At 42.5% G+C, this 23,338-nt stretch overlaps 1 protein-coding gene across 1 annotated transcript in view; it reads left to right on the plus strand.

Annotated features, from left to right (window-relative positions):
- The window catches only part of PPM1H (protein phosphatase, Mg2+/Mn2+ dependent 1H), a 240,073-nt gene that overhangs the window by 80,472 nt on the left and 136,263 nt on the right, over nucleotides 1-23,338 (plus strand). Inside the window, exon 2 of the mRNA XM_026500121.4 lies at nucleotides 13,010-13,175. Within this exon, the coding sequence (XP_026355906.1) occupies nucleotides 13,010-13,175 (166 nt within the window). The remainder of the gene's footprint in view (nucleotides 1-13,009; nucleotides 13,176-23,338) is intronic.

The following is a 23,338-nucleotide window of genomic DNA, read 5'->3' on the forward strand; positions in this document are numbered from 1 at the left end:
CAGATCTTTTCAAAGCATTTTACATTCATTCATATTCTTAGTTCACCCAGTAGCCCAATTTTATATGTAAAGAAACTGAGTTTTAGAAAGGTCAATTAACTTACCCAAGTCACACAGCTAGTAAATGGCAGAGCTAGGAAAGCAGTCCAGATTTCTGGTAATTTCCATGAGTGTTACAAGTGCCCTACTTAGTGGTTACGTTGTGGTGTTTAAGAACTACAATCAAGAGTGCTTGTCAGGCAGCCTTAGGATGATGTGGTGCTTAAAATGAGTGTTGAAGGACACGGGGGCATTTGTCAGACAGGAGGAGGTTAAGACCATCCTAGGCGGAGGGAGAGGCAAGTGTCGGGGAATTGTGTGCAGCAGCACTGCTTTCTGTAAACCAATGGCTGTTTTTTGTGGTGTGAGGAGAGCAGATGAGAGGAGGATGAGGATATGGATAAGGGCTAAATCATGAAGACCCTTGTATGGCAATCTAAGGAGTTTGTGTTTTCCCCTGAAGTTTTCAGAGTCCTTTGAAGAAATTGGAACATGGGAGAGACATGGCCATATTCATGGCTGAGAAAGGTCAGTGTGGTCATGCTGTGCAGGATTTATTGGGAAGAGGGGACAACCAGTTAGGAGGTTTGCGTTGGAACTTGACCTAAACTGGGTACTAGTTGTGACATTCAGGCTGAGGGACTAGATGTGGGGGAGTGTACTCAGAAGCTAGGACGACAGGGATGTTCGTTGGGATTCTTGGTCCACCAAGGCAGGAACAACAGAAGGAGGATCGCATTTGAAACAGTGGTAGACGGCAGAAGGAAAGAGAAAATGAGTGCATGTTTGGGCAGCTTGAATGGGTGCAATATTCAAATGCAGAGATCCCGAAGGCGTTCAGAAACGCAGGTCAGACACGCCAGAGATCTGTGCTGTAGATACGAGCATGCTTAGTGTTTGGGTCTTAAATGAAGCCTTGGGAATAGAGAAGATCTCCCAGGGAACGTTTGGTAGGAAGAAAAGCAAGCCAAATGGAAGCCCCAGGGAACAGCAACATTTGAGGCTCATTTCCACACTCCGACATAGAGGGCTAGTTGGGGATAAGAAGTTTGAGTTAATTGAATTTCTGCTCGCCAAGTGGCTAGAGACTAGCCATATGTCAAATATGGTTTACCAGGTATCACGGGATTGTCTTAGACAAGGACCACTCTAAAGCTATGTTCCAAAATAAATTAATTTTAGCTCTGAAAGCAGGTTAGATTTTACATTAACTGGAGTTGGAGGTGGGGACAGATAGAGGCTCAACAGTTGTAAGGAAAAGAAGCCTTAGAACCTTCTCATTTCGTGCAGAGATCCTCAGAGTGTCCCTGACGGTGATCAGCCAGCTTTTGGACATTCCCAGTGAAGGGAATTTCTGCTTTCTGCCATAACTCACCGTGTTGCTGGGCAGCTTCACACGTATGACTTCAGAATTGTCGTTGTACTACTTCCAAGGCCCCCTTTGACCTCTGGAGTTTCCCTCCTGCACAGCAGTCTCCGTGTTGAGAGAGCACCGTCCTGGCCTGCCAAGGCCACCTGGGTCAGGCTTACTGTTCATAGAGCACTACTATTGAGCGTGTACTTGCTTATAAGGCGGAGCCCCACAGTGGAGTTAAGATACCACCTAGAGATGCACGGGGTTCTGTTCTGTCAGCCACTTTGTTGCAGATGTTTGGGGCTCACTTAACATGCCCTGCTCCCGAGTTCGTTAGCACTTATAATTAAATTTTTTTTCTTTGGAACATAGAGTTATTTTCCTTGAAGCCAGAGCACGAGAAGCCCCAATAAAAATATTTTAAGCTTTAAGAAACAAACAGGCAGTCTTAGAATTCACTTGTTATTCTAGTGACCCTCAAGGGATGTTATGGAGAAAATAAGTTCATTTGTTCATTCGTTCAACTAATGTTTGTTGAGTGCCTGCTCCCTGCTGTGTGACCTGCGTTGGGGGAAGACAACTAAAGTCACTATATGGCGTTATGGAGCATGCCTCTCTGGGGCTAATTGAAATATATTGGTAGCCCACCTCGTCCTTTTTATTTAAGGGTGGTACTGGGCATCCAGTTTAATAGTTTACATCCTTGTCAGCCATTTGTCCCCTCCAAGGCCATAGCAAGTCTCGTTGTACTTTCTAGAGAGCTTTTTGAGGGTGTAGAGATCGGTTTGCCTAAAATGAAACCGCTCTTGGCCCTTGTGGGGCCTCAAGTTTTTCCCTTGTGAGTTAGGGAGGATTGAAATGTGTTCGTGGATTTGCCCTGCGTCTAGGCACAAAGGTAAAAATGTTTGACCACACAACAACCAGCTTTCGAAGGGCTACTTTTTGTATTCAGGCTTTAGTTTGAAAACGAAACAGACTTTTTCTACAAATTGGTTAACATAGGGATGAAGATTGTCCAAAGCAGATTATTTTCAATTAAAATAAAGTGTTTTGTGGTGGTTTTTTTTTTTTTATTAGTGACTTCAGTAATGAGTGGGAAATTAATTATTGCTGTTAATGTACATTTGCAGTAATTCTGTGCTTGCCTCGGAAAAGGTAGATTGGCGTGCTGAAACCCTGTGACATGTCACAGTTCCTTCTTGCAATACCTGTGTTCTATTTATAGGCTGTTGTACAACTAATTACAAGAGCTTCGTTTGTGTGAACATAAAACATCATTTAAAAACTCAGTTGCTAGGAGAAAATGCCAGAACAGCTTGTCTAGGATGTTTAACTGAATTGTTTTGCATAGGATATTATTGATGGAGTCAATAAAATGAGGGTAATGACATCACCTCTCGTGTGTAGGGTTACAAATATTCTTCACTAAGTTGTTAGATCTAAAGCTCTTGAACGACTGTTGTTTGACAATCAGACAACCATCCTGAGAGGAAAGTACTGCTCACTGTCCCCATCTTACTGATGAGAAGCTGAGGCATAGAGAGATAAAGTGTAAGTCACACAGGTACTTACTGGCTGATCTAGCATTCAGACCTGGGGTATCTGGTTCCAGAGTCTCTCTGCTCTTAACTGCCACCCAAATTTCTAGCAGATGGAAACCTGTTTGCCTGCCCCTCTTGGCATTACCTGCTCTGTTATGTGTCCAGGCAGCTCAGCCCATGCATTTGAGGATAGGTGGACGAGTGGGCTTCCCCTCTCTTGTAAGAGCACATTTTTAAAAGATCATTTCTAAAACCAGGACTCAGAACTCTCAAGTTAGAGTTTCATCCTTCTTACCACCAGACAACCCTCTTCTGTATAAAATTATTGTTCTTGTGTTGCCTTAAGGTTAAAAAGGATCATAGGGGAGCTCTGGATTGTCCAGAACTTTGTTTATCCCTGAGCAAGGGAAAAGCCAAGATTGTATCAAGTTTTTGAGGAAACGGCTGATTAAAAAGTTATGTATTTTATTTGATGTCTGTTGAGATTAGAGTATTTTTATCTTTTGGTTTCATTTTGTCAATTTCAGCCTTTTTGAAATTCACGTTTTTAAGTTACACATTTGAGATTAACTTTCATTTTGTTTTGAAAAAAATACATTTCTCTGATATTTTTGTTAGTTCTGATATATCTGGTAAATAAATAAAGGAAACCTTATCTTTAGAAATAGTAGCTCCAAGCACATTGCTTTTTTTTTTCTTTAATTGCCAACAAAAACTTATGCAAGTAATGTTGTTCTAAACTGGCTTTATTTAATGCAAAATCTCCAAACCTGATGTCTGTTTGGGTAGGTTTTATTTTCCTTTCACTTGACCCCAACCGAGCGTCACTGTGGCCTTGAGTGCGAATTGCTCCAGCATCGGACAACGTGCAGACTTCCTTATTTAAATGCGGAAGTTGGACTTCGGTGATATTAATGGTTTTGCCAAAAAGACCTGGCGAATAATTGAAGGGAAATGCCCAACAGAAGCTTTCTGGTTTTTATCTTGGCTCTGTTGAAAGTTCGTTTCTAAATAGCCAATAGGAAGAGGAAAACATTGATAAGTATGTGGGGAGATCTGTGTGACAACACCCTAGCTGCTTTTGAGCTTGAGTGTTTGTCCTTTAATCTTCAATTATTTCGTTATATTGGTGAGAAGCTAGTGATGGCCCCCAAATGCTAGCTGCAAAGTATATCCAAATCTAATGTTATTAATAACGCCAAGATGCACATTAAGTTCTGTCCAAATCGATAGCTCTCTTCTCTGCTTCACTTCTGTATTACATGTAATAATGCAAAATTGTCAGTATTCGACTGTTTTTGACCTACAACAATTTTAGACCATTCAGTCGAATAGTTAATTAAGTTCAGGAGTCAGCACACATTTTCTGTAAAAGTAGAGATAGTAAATAATATATATAGGCTTTGCAGGCAGTCTCTGTCGAAACTATGAACTGCCATTGTACCGGGGAAGTCACGATTAACAATACGTAAATGAATGAACATGGGTGTATTCCAGTAAAACAGTAAAACTATCGACACTGAGATTTGAACTCCGTATAATTTTCACAGGTCACAAAATATTCTTTCAATTTTTTCCCCCTCACATACATAAAAATGTAAAAACCATTCTTGGGGGCCATACAAAACAAGCAGTGGCCCAGGTTTGGCCCACGAACCATAGTTTGCTGACCCCTGGTTAGGTCCGTGTGGGCTGCCACCGCCTTTCTGATTTCTGGTACCAAGAATTTTCTGTGCACTGACCTTAAAGCAATTTTGTTATCTCCTCCCCCAGCACTCCCCAGCCGCACGCGGTGTTTCATCTTCTCCTCTCCGTTCATAACTGCTGCACCTCCTGTGCTCGTTCTGCCGGTGGAACCTGAGAATGCTCCCCTTTGCGCTTTCTCCTCCCTGACCCATGTCCAACAGGTCTTCCTGGGAATTCTCGGTTCTTTCACCTCCTCTGAAACCCTCACTTCTCCCCAGTGCCAGTGCTTGATTCCTGACCTCTTGGTCACCTGGACTATTATAAGAGACCCTGGCTGATCCCGTCGCCTCCGTCAGTCATCCTCTATAGACCAACCTCCATTAAGCCACTACTGTTATCTTCCTAAATAGTTTAGATCCTATGACTCCTTTGTTTAAACAATCTTAGATTCTCCCCATGGGTCATAAAGCTCTGTAGGATAAAGTTCCATAGAATTTCATGGTCTGGTTCTCTCGTAGCTCCCTCACCAAACCTAGACTCAGGCCACACCCAAACCCTCTTTATAAAGTTTGTATCACTCTCTGCTTTCACAGGCTGTTCCTCTGACTGGAGAGCCTTTCCTTGTCTATTCTCTGATTGTCGATTTTCTCCTTCATTCCGTAAGGCTGAGCCCAGATGCCATGTCCTCTGATACTTTACCTGACTCTTGTTGCAGAGTTGTCTTTTCTGAATGCTCAGATCCCTGTGACACACACCTTGAGCATGGCATCAATCTGAGCAGACTGTAGTGATTTGTAAGGAGGTCTCCCAACTATAGATGACTGCGGGCTCCGTGAGTGGAAACCACATCCTAGTCTTCTTGGTTCATCCCCATGTGGTTACACAGTGAATATTTTTAAAGTAATGGTTTCAGTCAGTATACTACGTATCTAATAATTTTCTTGGTTTACGTATGATGTCCCAGAGATCTGTATACAGGGTTGCAGAATCAAATGCCTTGGGTCCAGGCTGGTTACTTCAATGGCACAAGTAGAGTGAGGTCTGGGGTGAGCTAGGGAAAATATGTCCTACCTCTGTTGTTGCAGGAGACTGTGACAGGTGTATAACCTGACGTACTGTTTTTCAAGAGAAATAGGAAAATGAAGATTTTAATGTAAAATCGCAATTTTTCAATATTGGCAACTAATTTGCTTTATTTTTTTAAGATTTTATTTATTTGAGAGAGAGAGATAGCAAAAGAGAGAGAGTGCATGGTGGGGAGGGGAAGCAGGCTCCCCTCTGAGCAGGGAGCCTGACTTGGGGCTCAATCCCAGGACTCCAGGATCATGATCATGACCTGAGTGAAAGGCAGACGCTTAACCGACTGAGCCACCCAGGCATGCCTACTAGTTCACTTTTTAAAAAAATATTTTGTGGGCAAAAATTTAAAAATGGTAACCTCTCTGGGGGCTGAATGTGGCTCTTGAGATCCCATAGCATCCCTGTATTGGTCGTATCCCTTCATGACGGACAGGACCTGGGAACCAGAGGTGTGAGGTTGCCTGATGGAGAAGATGTGCATGGATGTGCTCTTTTCCCACCTGTGTTTATCTTCCTTCTCAACCACCTGCCTCCTGCATGTGTTGGTATTTAGTCACCTTCCAAAAGGGGAGAGCCTAACACCCCAGAAAATTCCACTTCCTGACATCCCTTGTCCTCCCTTGTAACACCGGACCGACTGTTAACTGAATGGGCTGGGATGACCTCCTGTTCTCCCTCCTACCCAGAGGTGGCTGAAACTGTCTGGGAGAAGCCATTATTCTTGATGGACATCCTGCTGTTTTTGCTGATGGCTGTTATCAAAGGCTTAGCTTCCTGGTCAGAGCCATGGTTTTCTAGTATACCAAGAATGAGAGTTTATTAACTCCCTTGGAGCTAGGAATTAAGTTGTCCTTTTATTCCAGCTTACTTGGGAGGTCAGTAACCACTTCAGAGAGTCACACGAAACATTGCCTAGGAGGTTACTTAGAAAAGAGAATTTTAATCATCGATAGTTTATGTGTATGGTCTTCCATAAATGATTCATTTCCATTCCCTCCCCCTACAGCCTTTTGCTGCCTGCTTCTCAATTATATATGAATCAGCAATAGCTCACTTCACCTGATGGCCTTTATAAACTACTTCCTTCTTAGCCAGTGTAATCACTGCCTGCTCAGCAGTTGTAACACTAGTGTAAACTTCATAGCCTTAACTGTTCAGACCTTTATTTCTTTTAAAAACAAAGCAATATAATAATAAGAACCAAAACAACCAAGCCAGATTCTGTATTTGGTCTTCTTCTGTGGGATCTGAGACCTGAGCTTTTCAATCTGGGAGCCTGGGGATCCAGAAATGGCATCTGTGGGCAGGTCTGGATGGGAATCTAGAAACAGCACAGTCCTGAATCTGTGAGCGCCTTCCTGTGTACAGAGCACTGTCACATGCGGCTTCATTGTTGCAATAATTTTGAGAAGAGGGCTCAGAGGAGCAGATGTCCTTGCTCAAGGTCCCAGTTCTGGGAAGTGTCATGCGATGCCACTTGAAGGCTCTGGATGTGTGGAGGTGGCCATGTGTCCTTGAGGCCGGCAGAGGAATACTAAAGGGGAGGGAGGGGGAAGAGTCTCCTCAGACTTTCACAACTGCATAAAGTCCCTCGGGCCCAACAGAAGAAAGAGCTAACTTTGTATTGGATCTAATATTAATAAATAATATATACGGAGTACCAGACACTGTTAAATACTTTCCATGCTGGGGCATTTAATTCTCATGCTCTGCTCTGATCAGAGAGGACTATTATCCCCATTTTAAAGAGAGAAAGTTACTTGCCGAAGAACACACAGCTAGGACTAGTAATTAGCAGCGACCAGGTTTGGACTAGGTCTGTCTAACCATTGTCCCTGTTGTGACGTGTCAGGAGCGTATGGTAGGGGAGGAGGTTGGTGAGGAAGAAGTTGACAGCCATCACGTAAAATGATGCCTGGAATCCTTCAAAGAAAATGTCAGCTGGGACTCTGCTCTGTTGATTGTCTTTGTAAATCCTTTTGAGAATGGTTCTACTGCTTGTTCTCTGGGCCTGTGTCCTTTGTGACAGGGCTCAGTGCTGGAGTATACTTGAGAGTACTTACTTGTCTGAATTTAGTAATAGGGACCTGTTCTCTGTGTCATATTATCAGATAAGTGTCCTTGTAGTCAAGATTTTGAGCAGATGGTAAGGCAGATAACTTGATAGTTTGACAGCTGTAATTAAAACCAGGACTTTAAAGCTGAAATACATATATATAATGACAGGGGCACAGAATGAATCGTTTGCTCCTTTTAAATAGGTTTTGCTGTAGCTGTGGTCTCGTGGTCACATTCATGCCTGGTCCTCAGGTCATAGCTTCAAGCTGTGTCTGATACATGCATAGGATTCCTGACTTCCAAGTCCTTCAAATGCTGTGTGTACCTGTTTTTACAAGAGGGAGAAATCTAGGTGTTTTGGTACAATGGAAGGTAGACGAAGTCCTAAAATGAATTTAACTTCATCACATGTCTCTTTCCCGGGGCTAATGTGCCATGGTCGTCTAGGAGATGAAAGAACGGACTTCATATGGAGGAGACAGTAGCTGTTCTTCCCATTCATCCTCCAACAATTCTCCCACCTGAATTTTAATCAGAACTTCAAATTTTTCCAATTCTTTATCGATGACCAGAAGTCCCCCCCCCTCCCCAACACACACATAACTTAGCAACTCCTAGAATTTAATCCACGAAGTAGTGCTCAAGAACTGAGGTTTGTAGAAGTTAAGTAGGTTGGCTGAACACTTCGCTATCCACTAGCTGTGATTTAACCTTTAAAAAGAACAGCAGTGGCGGCTAACTCACAGAGCTGACAAGAGGCTTAAGTGAGTTAATTACTGCATGTAAAATGCTAACGACAGTCCTGGCACGTAGTTCATTCTCAACAAATGTAAGGTACTGTTATTACTCCACGTCTCGGAAGTTGCAGAATTGATTTCTGGTTTTCGTTCACTCATTCAGCAAACATTTGTTGAGCACCTGCTGTGTGCCGTGTCCCGGGGAGAGAGCCCATGTTCTTAATTGCTATGCTTTATTGCCTCCAGTTCAATTCCAAGGGAGTTAGTTTCCCTCTTTGTAGGCAGTTGGAAAATAATGCTAAGATAAAGAATGCACATCTTCATGCCGGAGCAGAAGATAAGAAGCGAGTGTAGCCACTGATACAGCTGCTTAGATTAAATAAAATGATTGAATCTATTAATAGTGTGATCCCTCTGTGCTCGGGGAAACAGTGTTTCTCAGTTTACTTTTAGAGGAATTAAAGGTTTCATTTACGTTTTGTAAACAGATCATTTGCCTTTGAAGAACAAAATAAAATATTTAAGTTGATAGAGGCTGAGCTTTTTAAAGCCAAAGTAAGTTGAGAAAAAAACCAGGTCTTTCTACTAAAGCTGGAATAAGGAATTTGAAATAATATACAGTATGGGACAAGAATTGTGTTGCTGTTGTTGTTGTTGTTTTTTAAAGGCAATGGCTTTAAATTAATGTGACTTCAACATCTGAACAATAATCAGATATCTGACCAAACAGGCTTTCCGGGTTGGGGCTGCTGTCTTCCCACCAGGGCGACATTTCTGACTTTTTGATATTTCATTAGTGTCATTCACAAGCAGTATTCAACGTGAAATGGCAAAGTAAGGCCACCAGGGATTGTTCTGTCACAGTTCTCTGGCTTTGATGAGTCATTGCAGTACAACCCTCTGAACCAAGTGCCGATAAGAATAGATACACAATAGGAAAATAAAACAACTGAGAGCTAAAGCAGAAATTGCTGGGAACTCAGAAGTGTGTTCACGGCCCTGCTGTATTTAGCTGCGTGACCTTGTGCATGTCAGAGTCCTCCAGGGCCCCAGGCTGCTCGTGCATGAAAGAAAGTTTCTAAGGTTTCTTGCTGAAGTTAGGTCAACTTTGGAGTTTAATATCCACTGAGAGAGAGAGGAGGTAAAGCCCTTTCAGGTGACGGCAATTCAGGATTTATGTAATTATAGTAGCTTTGTTGACTGGTGGAAAACAGCGGTGGCCGATGAGTCAGCCTGGCATGTAGCTATTGGAGACCAGTGATGCTTTTTTTGTTACAAAAAGACTTGACTACAGCATAAGTTTAGGTGCCAGCGGTCAGGGTGATGCCAAGTTCTGGAAATAGCAGCTAGGATGTTGTACAGCGTAGGGAGGGGACGGTTGTCACGAATTGCTTCTCCCAGCCAAACCTCCACTTCCGCTTTCCGTAGGGAAGACGTGCATGTGAGACGCATGGGGAGTGTATCATCCCCAGCCAGCCGGCAGCCCCCCCTCACATGTTGCTTGGGAAGTCACTGCCGGGGACTGAGAAGAGGCAATGTGGTGTTTCAAACCTCCTTCATCTGGCCTGGATTGGTTCTCCAGGGGTAGATGCAAGAGGGAGACTCCAGCAAACACGTGTTTTCTGCCAGCCACAGACCGAGGGACCACACGTGGATGCCTGTCAGGACTGGCAGATCTGAACCATCCATCCCTCATCCTCCCTCTGGGCTCTTGCTCCACTAGTTACAGAAGAGGGAGCGTGTTCCCATTTCTGTCAGGCCTGGTACTGAGCTCCCTACTCTGCTTGTTCAGCCTGGCCCACCACAGCCGGTGCAAAGTCCCCGAGTGTAATAGGAAGAGGTTGGGTTGTGTTGGGTGAGGGGGTCATTCCGCATCCTAGCTGCACCACTTCCTGGCTGTGAAACCTGGAGTGATTGATTTAGCCTAGGTGGTAAGTGTGGTAGTGTTAACCGTCTCCATGCAGGTAGCCACACGGTAACTTAAACCATAGGACATTACATTTTAACTTAAACCATGTGAAAATATTGCCTCCTTGAAGGAGAGAGAGTGAAGGTGGGGCAGAAAACTAGGCCTTGGGGCGCCTGGGTGGCACAGCGGTTAAGCGTCTGCCTTCGGCTCAGGGCGTGATCCCGGCGTTATGGGATCGAGCCCCACATCAGGCTCCTCCGCTGGGAGCCTGCTTCTTCCTCTCCCACTCCCCCTGCTTGTGTTCCCTCTCTCGCTGGCTGTCTCTATCTCTGTCAAATACATAAATAAAATCTTTAAAAGAAAAAAGAAAACTAGGCCTTGATCTCTCCCCACCTCATCCCTCTATCAGCAAGAGTGTGTCATTAACACAAGAGGCAGATTTGACCTCACGGAGGTCACAAGGCTCCCCACCTCCCTGCACAGGCCCCTAGGACAATGAGTTTCAAACGCTGTACGCAGCAATCTACTTTTTAAAAATCTTGCACAGAAATGTAATATGGAAAATAAGCAAAAGTAGGCTTTTGTGTATAAATATATGCTTAAGTTGAAATTTATAATAAACCCAGTAAGGATTATGCATCAGCTTTAATTAACCAAAAAATTTCAAATAAGGGCAATAATAGATGACAGGTATGGTCTTTTTCGTATAACATATAGATAAGTAATTGCAAATGATATATTTTTTAAAAAAATTTCTCCTTCCAATCAAGTGATACCAGTCAATTAAAGAGAAAAGATAGAAGGCATATTATGCCAAAGCTCCCTGAAATATAGACCATGAACATTTCTGTGTTCACATGTAACAGATGGGAATGAACCTCTGAATTATTGCTTTTTTCCCCCAAAATACTGTACATTTAAAAAAATAAATTTAAAGTAGATGTTAAGGGGCATCTGGGTGGCTCAGTCGGTTAAGTGTCTGCCTTTCGACTCAGGTCATAATCTCAGGGTCCTGGGATGGAGCCCTGCATCATCGGGCTCCCTCCTTAGCCCGGAGTCTGCTTCTCCTTATCCCTCTGCCCTTCCCCCCGGGCTCGTGTGTGCCCCCTCTTCTCTCTCTCATTCGCTCTGGGAAATAAAATCCTTAAGAAAAATGAAGCAAATGTCAAGACATCTGAAACATGCCCATACACTCCCAAGGTTTGGCAGAAGAATGCTTGAAACATCCTCCCTTAGATCTTGGGCCACTTGGATCCCCATGTGCTTTCTGTTTTCTGTTCGGTTGTGGTGAGTATGCATTGGCTCATGGAAATCTACACAGTTTTCAATACCGAGAGCTGTTTGATATTAAAAACGGTTAAATTTGGATAACGTCTGCTGTCTGATTAACAATATTTCATCAGTGTCAGTTGCTTGTTGTGATATTTACTGTGGGGATGTCAAATAATACAGTTGGGGGAAGGGTGCATGAAACTCTCTGCACTGTTTTTGCAATTTAATGAGTCTATTATTATCTCAGAATTCAAAAGTAAAAAAAAATTATTTGAAAAGGATTATCTTCTACTTAGGAGGGAGTACAAGCCGCTTGACAGAGTGGTGTACACATCACGCTTACAGAGTGGATTTCCAGATTTCCAGCTATCGTGCCTTGAAACAACAACAACAAAAATCTTTTCTTTCCTTGCCACTGAGTTCTGTTCCCCACCCCTCCACACTCGTTCTATCACCTACTGTGACACTGTTAAAATTTTGAAAAGAAAACACAGCCAATGGCAAATTAAAGAGAGCTCTCTCTTTTGGGAAATCTATTTTAGCTGCTAATTAATTACTTAATAAGAAAATGATGGTGAAACCCAAGAGTTCACCTGCAGTCACCTGATACAGAAGAGGTAGATGAATGATGTGGCGTGTTCTTCTAAGGCGTTCCTGTGCCGATAACGTTTAGCAATTAAGCCAAAGCATTATCAACATGCTATAGTATCAAAGGCTCACATATCCAAATTAGAGCGTCCTGTAGCCTAGTGTAATTGGGCAATGTCATGAATATTATTCTAGGGGAGAAAAAATGAAGGATTAAAGATAATTTAAAAAGAACACACCTTTGATGCACTCACTTCTCTGTGAGTAAAGTCAAAGTGGGCACGGCGGTAGTGAAATGTGGCTCTCTGTTCTCTTGGATTTTACAATGTGCTGTAAATTACCGCACTGCCTTGTTCTTTGGTAAGACTGATGGGGGGTTTGCTCTTTATCAGCAGAATCCCCCCAGCCTGCCCATCGATCTTCATGGTAATCGCCAAAAGAGTGATTGTCTCCTGTGTTTGGACCAAAATGGGTTGGTGGGGTTGCTCACACCTGTCAGACACCTGGAAAGGTGAGCTGGGCTCACCTGGTGTTTTAGGAAATGCTTTAATATGTACTAATATAATTCCATTTTAGAAAAATTCGTTTACTCGGGAACATAAAATACCAAGAGCACGGGGTCCTATGCACTAGGTTGGGCTTTAGTTTTGTGCCAGTTGTGGAGACTGCCTGGGCTGACCCTTGAGACTGAGCTCTGAGCTTCCCAGAACTCACCGTCTGACCACTCTCCTGGCTTCTTCTGCAGGGTTATCAATGCCGGGAAGAGCACACATAATGAAGACCAAGCCAGCTGTGAGGTCCTCACTGTGAAGAAGAAAGCAGGGGCCATTACCTCAACCCCAAACAGGAACTCGGCTAAGCGACGGTCCTCCCTTCCCAATGGGGAGGGGCTGCAGCTGAAGGAGAACTCGGTAAGACCCTCCTTCACCCCCAGGTCTCAGGTGAGAGGCACAGGGGCACTTGGGCCCCCGGTGAGGTGCTAGAGCTGAATCCCGTCTGTAATGGGAGAGAAAAAAGCAATGTGCCCAGAGTCAGTGGAGCGGCCTGTCTGTACTCAGGGTATCACGCAGTCAAAACTGGAGGTGACACATGTGTGAAGAGCTGGTGTTTATTAGGTTCTTATAACCTAACCCATATCATATATAGGTTTTGTTGAGATACTATATATATATATATATATATATATATATATATATATGTATGTATATTATTGTTTGGTGGTTGTACAGGAGCCACTGTAAGATTTTTGTGAAGGAGATGGTCTCCGGAAGCTTCTCTCGAAGTAAGGAAGGAACACTCACCATTGGCTTACAGCCCTGCCATGGCGTTGCCCCTTTCTTCCACTTGCCTGTCTGTTAGAGTTGTCCAGTGGGAGCCTCTGCCTGATGTCTTCCAAATTAATCCTTGTTTCCACTTGGCCCAAAACGCCCTTGCATCCCATGGGGCAGCCCTGCAGGCTCAATGCCCTGTTGACAAACCACAAAGCTTTTCTTCTCTCTTCAGTTTCTGGAGAAGAAAGCAGACATCCTCAGAAAGTTCTGAAGAAACACTCAGAAAAGTATAGGGACTAATCGGTACTCTGGCCACCAGCAGATTGGTTAGCTTACAGAAAACAAACATTGAATGAGATGATCCAAATGTGACTTTTTATTCTAATAATCTTGAGGATATTTTTGTATATACATTTTTATAGAATTGTAAAGGACCCAGAAATCTTTTCTCAGTGTAAGAAATAGTATCTCATTGCATTTATGCACAGGGACTAAGACCACTGATTTATTTTGTTCGTACTAGTTCAGCTTAGAAACACAGTGACCTGTGGAGACTCACAGTTGCACTTGTGTTCAAGGCTGAAGGAAGCGCTGACTGGGCTTTTCCCAAAGAGCCGCGGTCAAGGACTCAGACGGGCGGTACAGACTCATAATGGTTAAGTGCACAGGCTCTGGGATAGCAGGCTTCAGAGCAATCCATCACAGTCCACCATTCATTAAACTAGTTAATCTTAGGATAGTTATTCTTTGAGCCTTAGTTCCCTAGAAAAAGGAATAATAATAGTTACTCTTACCAGGTGTAGTAGGAAAAGAATGGTTGGAAGTATGACATCCGTTGTCCATGGAAATGTTGAGCCACTGTCTTAATTAATAAATTAATAAATCCTTGATAAATGTGAGCAGTTGTTATTCTAAAGTCAGTCCCACTTTCGGGATTCTCTGTGGATAATGTCCACTGAATTTTGTATCTTTATCCATTTGTAAATGAGAGATCACACAATTTTCCTTCATGCCTATTTGACAGGATTGTTTCAAGGACTGTGTTATTAGGGAAAAGGGCTCAGAGCATGTGAGCTATTGATGATAATTAAATCTGGGTGCCAGTGACTTCATGTTGCTCTTTGCCCTGATAGCTCTCCCCTGCCACCGGATGTGAAGTGATTTCTGTAAAAATTAGTCAGCATTGACATTTGGCCCAAGGCCAGTTGATGTCATTTTTCCTTGTTGCTAAGTTCCTCCTACAAGTAAGGCCAGGAGTAACTTTTTAACGTCCTTGTTTAACAACAGTGAAACCAGGGGTACCTCGGTGGCTCAGTCAGTTAAGTGTCTGCCTCTTGGTTTTGGCTCAGGTCGTGATCTCAGGGTCTTTAGATCGAGCCCGGAGTCGGGCTCCCCACTGAGCATAGAGCCTGCCTAAGATTCTCCCTCTCCAGGGCGCCTGGGTGGCTCAGTTAGTTAAGTGTCTGCCTTCGGCTCAGGTCATGATCCCAGGGTCCTGGGACTGAGCCCCGTGTGGGCTCCCTGCTTAGTGGGGGGTCTGCTTCTCCCTCTGCCCCTCACCACCCCCTCTCTTTCTCTTGCTGTCTCTCAAATAAATACATTTTTAAAAATCTCAAAAAAAAAAAAAAAAGATTCTCCCTTCCCTCTTCCCCTTGAGGCCCCACCCCCTCTTATAAATAAATGAATAAATCTTAAAAAAAAAAAAAAAAAGAACAGTGAAACCAGTGCCTAAGTCCTTTAGCATGGAGCCGTGACTCTCCCCTGTGATCGTTCTGATTCTCTGTGGGGTCCTTGTTCCAGGAGGCAGCGAGGAGGTGCCAAGCAGAGTGGACACATCCCACCCCTCTGTTTCCTGCTTCAGCTGCGGCTACCTCCCTTTTATCTGCCTTACATATTAGGCTTTTTATTAGAGTTTAAGGCAAGAGCTGTGCTGCCTCTTTTCAATTGTGGGAAATTATACATAACATACAATTTACCATTTTAACCAATTTAACCATCACACACATTGTTACCATTACTGCCATCCTTCTCCAGAACTTTTTCTGAAATTGAAACTCTGTACCTATGAAACCCTAACCCCCATTAGTCCCTACCCCCAGCCCCTGGCAGTTACTATTCTACTTTTCGTCTCTATGAATTTGACTACTCTAGGTACCTCATATAAGTGGAATCATACGATATTTGTCATTTTGTGTCTGGTTTATTTCACTTATAATGTCTTCAGGGTTCATCCATGTTGTAAAATGTGTCAGATTTCATTCTTTATTAAGACTAATATTCCATTGTTACATGTACACATTATTGTATCAGTTTGTCCATCGATGGACACTTCTGTCTTCTGACTATAGTGAATAATATTGCTATAAACATGGTCTACAGATATCTGTCAGTCCCTGTTTTTGATTCTTTTGGATTTGTGGCCAGAGTGGAATTGCTGAATGATATGCTAATTCTGTTTAATTTTTTGCGGAACTGCCAAACTGTTTTCTACAGCAGCTGCGTCATTTTCCGTTATGACCAGCAGTGCACAGAGTTCCAGTTTCTCCCCATTCTTGCCAACACTTGTTGATTTCTGGTGTGGTTTTTTTTGTTGCGTTTTGTTTTGTTTTGTTTTTTTAAGTAGCCATCCTAATGGATGTGAAGTGGTATCTCACTGTGGTTTTGTATTTCCCTAATGATTAGTAATGTGGAACATCTTTTTATGTGCTTATTGGCCAGATATATCTTCTTAAAAGAAACATCAAGTGTTCTTTATTCAATATTTATTTATTCTATATTTGAGCCCTTTGTCTGTTTTTAAATTAGGCGGTCTGTTAGGTTGTTGTTTGCACTACTTTTTAAAAGCTCGAAAAGCTTGACTTGCGTGCCAGGTAAACCCATGAGCCCTCGTGTGTATCAGGAACTAGATACTGAGGATTTGGCAGGGAATAAAAGCGACAAAAGTCCTTACCCACAGGGAGCTTACATCCCTTGAGGGAGACCAACAATTAACATGTACCCCATGGCAGATGCTAAACGCTATGGAGAAGAACAAGGCAGAGATGCAGGCATGTATAAGTGTGAAGTGCACGGGTGGTTAGAGAAGGTGCCACTAGGGGCGCCTGGCTGGCTCAGTGGGTTAAGCCTCTGCCTTCGGCTCAGGTCATGATCCCAGGGTCCTGGGATCAAGTCCCGCAACAGTTCTTTGCTCAGCGTGGAGTCTGCTTCGCCCTCTGCCTGCCGCTCCCCCTTCCTTTGCGCTCCGCCCCCCCACCCTGGACAAATAAATAAAATATGAAAAAAAAGAAGAAGAAGAAGGTACCACTAAGAAGGTGATGTTCGGGCACAGACTGGGAAGTGCAGCTATTGGGAGGAAGAGCTTTCTGACGTTCTAGACAACTGTAAGGACCCTGAGGCAGGAACAGTGTTCTCAAGAATCAGCAAGGAGGCCCATGTGGCTAGAGCAGAGAGAGAAGTCAGGATTGGGGAGATGTTGTCAGAAAGGCAGTGAGAGTGGGGTGAGGCCATCTGGCAGGACCTGGAAGGCTGTTATCAGGACTTTGGCTTCTGCTCTGAATGAACAGTTTGGAACAGGCCGTGCTGGATATACTGCTTAAAAGAAGCCAGTGACTTTTCCCATTTAGAAGACATCCCTTAACTCAAATATGGTGGTGCTTAGAACGGGTGGTGACAGTATAGAGTGCAGCAGAACTCATCTGCAGGGGACAAGTGAGGTGGCTCTGCCCCTTCCCCTCTCTGTGCGTCTGTTCCTTCACTACCAAACATGTATTGAGCACTGAGTCTGCCTTGGGACTCAGTACAGTCAGATGAGCTCAGTACAGTTCCAGTCCTCCTCCTAGAGCTGAGTTGAGGAAGGCAAAAGAGTCAAAAATCAGCAGCAATACAGTGGAGTGAGTTTTAGGAGAAAGATTTTAAAAATCCAGGTTATTTGGAAGCCTGACTCACACGGGCAACCAGTCGTTTGTGAAACAGCAGAGGAGAGGGAATGGGTCAGATTACAGAATGATTCCTGGAGAAGGTGACATTTGAGCTGTCATTTAAAAAAAAGTGAATAGGGGGGCACCTGGGTGACTCAGTTGGTTAGGCATCTGACTCTGGATCTCAGCTCAGGTCTTGATCTCAGGATTGTGAGTTTGAGCCCCACATTGGGCTCCTTGTTCAGCACAGTCTGCTTGTTCCTCTCCCTCTGGTGCTCCCCTTGCTTGTGCATGCTCTCTCTCTCAAATAAATAAATGAAATGTTAAAAAATTTTTTTACCCTCCTTTCTTGACCTCTCATCACCAATCAACTTAGTAAAGTCAAATATTTCCAGAAAACTTTCATGTATAATATCACCATCTTACTTGGAAATTGAAAAAAAAAACCTAAAATGTCCTGCAGTTTATACATGATGACATTTCTTATATTGAGTGGCATTTGGGCAGCTGGGTAGCAGTAAGATGATTTTTTCCTCCTATGGATAATTATTAGTTGGTATAAAGATTTTAAGGGAACTTTAATCCATCCCTCATGCCAACTCATAGAAAATTATTTTATCCTATTTGGACAAGTAATCTTTTTAGTCAAAGGAGTCAATAGTTAATCCTCTTATTTTAAAACAAACTTTTAAAAAAATTGGTGGATAAAATAATATAAACTATGTTTGGCCTCTCCTGGTTTCCATGAGGCATTTACTGAAGGAGTGTTGTTTCCTATAGTACTTGCTGAGGTCTTGACTGCAGCAACTTACAAGAAATCACAAGTTCATTTCAGATTCCATCTACATATAAAAGCAACACACTGGGAGCTAAAGAAGCAGGATCTGAAAGAAATCATAAAACTTAAAAGAGATACAAATAAAAATTTCAAAATGTTCTGCACTGTAGTATTTTAGCTTAAAGAAGTGCAAGGGATATGGTTGAATTTCAGTGTTCTCCCTTACAAAAATAGTAATAGATGGATTTTTTAAAAATTAGAATTGAATGAAATAGTGAAATGAAGAAAATATTTCTTTTTTGAGGAAAAAGAAGAGAAATTTTGAGATCTCTGATGAAGAGGATATAGAGTAGAGAAGGGTATTTTCTATGACAAGTTCGGGGTGGAATTTTCCTGTGCCTCCATTGGGTGGTTTACGTGTGAGGAGCCATAAATCCCTCAGGCAGGCTGGTAAGGAACAGGTCTCTGTGCCGATGTGCAAGCCTCCTAACATTCTGGTGCCACCGATGAGTTGGGGACGTTGGGTGGGTGGCTAAGAAAGAGGGAACCTAAAATGCTAGCATTTCCAAAGGACGCTCTGAGAATTTTCTCTTAGGAAAGATGCTGTAAGCTTGTTGAGGGCAACACCTTATCCAGTAGCCTCCTACTTGCCTCCCACTGAAGGCATTTTAATGAACCAGATCACGATTTGTAGGAACTAATCACCATGACTAGCTTTTCTCTGCTTTGGGAGATTTGAAGTAGTCTTTATCTGCCGTACTGAGGGTCCCCTGAGAGGGAAAACATAATTTTCGTAAAAGCTTTTGCTTTTCATTTCCCAAGTATCTGGTCATTTTGGCAATGAGGTAAAAAGAAGAAAATACTAGCTGACTTCTCTGAGGAGGGAGAAGAAGTTCACTCCTAAGGGCATCTTAGAGTCTTAGTATTAAGAGAAGAAGCTCTTGTCCTCTGAGTTGTGTAGGTGGGACTTGGGACATGGTGGCAATAACCAGGACGTTCCCCCCTGCCCCCCATCTGACTGCCTATTTGGAACAGATTGTTTCTGGCTTAAGACTAGAGTGTGGATACATGCATTCCAAGTCTATTTCCTTAGGAGCACCCTTGTGCTGTTTAATTTAGTCAAAACACATCAAAGTATGGGGTTTCAGTATCTGTTAGTTCAGTGTCTAATTACAATAACAGGAGATGGCTGTGTCCACATTGTGGCCAAGCTCATCAGCAGGGGAGAGGAAAGCTGATTATCTTTCTCTTTGGAGGATAGAACAGAACTGTGGGAATTCAAGGCAAGTAGGATCAAATTGGGGTGGGGAGAGGTAAAAGGGAAATGGGAAGGGGCTATTTCAATTCTTTGAATGGAAGATTTGCCATTCTTTTCATTTGTTTTCTCTAAGAAGGACTCGTTCACCCCCGAGAACATTAAATGAAGGTTGCTGATGATTCCAGCCCTTCTGGAATATTTGGCCCTCCTTTGGCAGTCTGCTTCCTGAAATGATGTCAGCTATAAAAAACAAGGGCAGGAGCCTTTTATTTTTCTCATTGTATGTACTACTCTAAATTTTCCCTCCAGTTAAGGTCTTTGTTTTGTGCAAGTCAAGAAAACATAACCTTTCTATTTATGCCCGTAGATTTTCTGAAGCAGGAGCACAGTGGTTTCTCTCAAAACTCTTCTCTCTTGGTTCCAGGAACTTGAACTCTTGCCAGTGATGAGGAAGGGTGACTTTAGAACCAGGCTGATGTCAGAGTGGTTTTACAGTTCCCTCCTCAGTGGGTGTTGGTTTTCTCTGAAGACCAGGCTTGACCAGGATGTCCATAGTAGCTGGGAATGCAACCTGAACTTGATTCCACAGATTTTTCCCAATGGGGCACACCTGAAGGCTAAAGGAAAATAAATGGTGCTAAGATGGAAAATTTTCCTCGTTTCACTATAATTGCGTTTCCCCACATCTTTAGACGGGAAGAACATTGGCAAGAGTGATAACCTCTTGAGAATTTTTCTTCTTCCTTTTTCTTTAATACAATACTCAGCATTCATGTGCCAGACACAATACTGACCTCAGTCCTTTGCCCAATATTGACTCACTTAACCTGGTACTGTGCACATAAGTATGTACCATCATTATCTTTATTTTATTGATGAGACAGTGGAGGCACAGAGCTATAAAGTGTGGAGCTTGGAGTCAGCTGAGGCAATCTAGTCTCTTACGACATGCTGCTTCTTTATCCATTAGCTGTTGGGAAATGTGGCAGAGAAATTTCCTTGGAAAAGGGTGAATAAAGGAGGAATAGCTCCTAATGATGTGTATTATTTCAGTATAATATGATGCTAAATATTTTCTCATTTCTATTAGGATTTCTCTCCTGATTTAGGAGTTATTTGTTTTTTAAAGATTTTATTTATTTGTTTGAGAGAGAGGTGGGGAGGAGGGGCAGAGGGAAAGGGAGAAGCAGACTCCCCGCTGAGCAGGGAGCCCGATGTGGGGCTTGATCTCAGGTCCCTGGGACCATGACCGGAGCTGAACCTGAGTTCAACCAACCGAGCCACCCAGATGCCCCTGATTTAGGAGTTATTTAGCACTTTCTCCTGCAGCTCAGAAACTGGGTAACAGCTTTTACTGACTCAGGTGAAGAACAGAATGGAAATGAAATTGTTTATCGCCTATTGTCCTTAATAGTCCATTTTTTCTTGCTAACTTATGGAAAAACTGTTGCGTGAAACCATGGCAAAAAGAAAAAGCCTTCTGATTGGATAATAATATGTGTCTAAGTTTGAATCCTTGTGCTGTCACTTACTAGACATTAGTTACCTTGTGCAAATGAGTTGACCTCTCAGTGCCTCAGTTTCCTCATCTGTACATTGGGGATAATAGCTCCTACCTCAAAGGGTTGTTTGAACTAAGTTAAAAATATGAAAAGTGGGGCGCCTGGGTGGCTCAGTCCTTGAGTGTCTGCCTTCGGCTCAGGGCGTGATTCCAGGGTCCTGGGATTGAGCCCTGCATCGGGCTCCCTGCTCCGCCATGAGCCTGCTTCTTCCTCTCCCACTCCCCCTGCTTGTGTTCCCTCTCTCGCTGGCTATCTCCCTCTCTGTTGAATAAATAAAATCTTTAAAGAAAAAAAAATATGAAAAGTGCTTAGAATACTACCTTGCGTGTAGTAAATGTTGAAGTGATGTTATCTGTTATTGTTCTAATAGTGGAGTTTGCAGCTGCATTTCAGTATTATTTCACATTACTTATGTTTTTACCGTAACCTATCTTTTTTTGAGTAGGGAAGGGACAGAGGGAGATAGAATCTCCGCCCAGCGCAGAGCCCGACGTCACAACCCTGAGACCATGACCTGAGCTGAAATCAAGAGTCAGATGCTCAACTGACTGAACCACCCAGACACCCCTTACCGTAACCTAATTTAGGGAGCATTACTGATGTGCAAAAAAATTAGTTTGAGAACATTTCTGAGGTAATTTTTGAGTCTAGAATAAACCACAATACAACTTAACCAACACTGTCACAAACATATTTCCTGTCTCTCAGAAATTAATATTTATTTAATAATGTTTTTAAGATGGGACAGAATGAAAAAAAAAAAAAGATGGGACAGAATGACTAAAAGAAAAAGAAATAGCCAGTGTTGGTAAGGATGTGGAGAAAAAAACCCTCATGCGTTGTTGATGGGAATGAAAATTGGTGCAGTCACTGTGGAAAACAGTATAGAGGTTCCTCAAAAAATTAAAAATAGAAATACCATATAATCCAATAATTCTCCTGGGTATTTACCCCAAAAAAATGAACTCCTGAATTTGAAAAGATCTGTGCACCCCTATGTTTATTGCAGTGTTATTTACAATAGCCAAGATACAGAAGCAGCCCAAGATACGGAAGTATTGATAAGATGAATGGGTAAAGAAGATGTAGTATGTATGTGTATATAAATACAAGCGAGTATTAGCCGTAAGACAGAGTGAGATCTTGCCGTTTGCAACAACATAGATGGATCTGGAGGGTATAATGCTAAGTGAAATAAGTCAGAGCAAGACACATATTCTATGATTTCACTCATGTGTAATTTAAGAACCCAAACAAATGAACAAAAAAGACAAAAAGACAGACTCTTAAGTACAGAGAACAAACTGGTAGTTGCCAGAGGAGAGGAGGGTGGGGGGATGGATAAAAGAGATAAAGGGGATTAAGGGTATACTTGTCACGATGAGCACTGAGTAATGTATAGAATTGTTGCATCACTATATTGTGCACCTGAAATGAATATAACAGAGTATATTAATTATATATATTATATAATATATAATCAATTATACATGAATAAAATTTTTAAAATAAAAACTTTTTAAAAATAAAAATTTAATAAAGGGACTAAATTGCCATTTAAAAACAAAAACCAAACTACTAAATGTGTCCTGCATCTTACTGGCTCATAAAGTGGAGGGATTGAAACAAATCTGCATTTCATATCATAATATCGTGAGGAGGAAGTGGTCCTTATTTTTAAGTCTATGAAATTAAGCATTCTTTTCTACTGGGGAACAAAACATCTTAATAATTTAGTCAAGAAGAGGTATGGTAAAAAACAAAGTACGCTGCAAGGGCCTGATGCCAAGCGCACAGCAATAGAGGGTGAGCCCTGGGGATGACTTGCATGAAGTTACTCAAATTTCCTGCGTCTGCTTGGTCATTGGCTTGCTTTTCTCCCTTTGCTGTGTTACCCTGAGGATCGGAACTGGAGATTTCAACCAAACCCTGTGGATGAAATGCCTAAAACAGATCCTCGAGATTCTGAATTATCATCTTCATTGTGAGGCCTTGAAAACTGGCCAGAAACTATGGAAATCAAACCATATAGTAGCTTAGAGTGGGGAATTAGAAGAACATGGCAACTCTGGGATTGCCCAATGGGAAATAAGTAATCCTTTTCCTTTGGCAGTGAGCAAGGAGAGAGGCAAGAACAGCCTGTGTTCTGTAAACACAACCATGGGCTTTAACTCAAAGTGGGATTTCTACTTTGTGATCCTCTTTTCATGTTATTGATAGAGCCCCTCCTTAGATCTCTAAATTCCAGAACCATTTGGTGTACGGAAGGGAAGATGAGTGTCAAATGA

Source organism: Ursus arctos, unplaced genomic scaffold (assembly GCF_023065955.2).
Source record: "Ursus arctos isolate Adak ecotype North America unplaced genomic scaffold, UrsArc2.0 scaffold_21, whole genome shotgun sequence".
NCBI lineage: Eukaryota > Metazoa > Chordata > Mammalia > Carnivora > Ursidae > Ursus > Ursus arctos.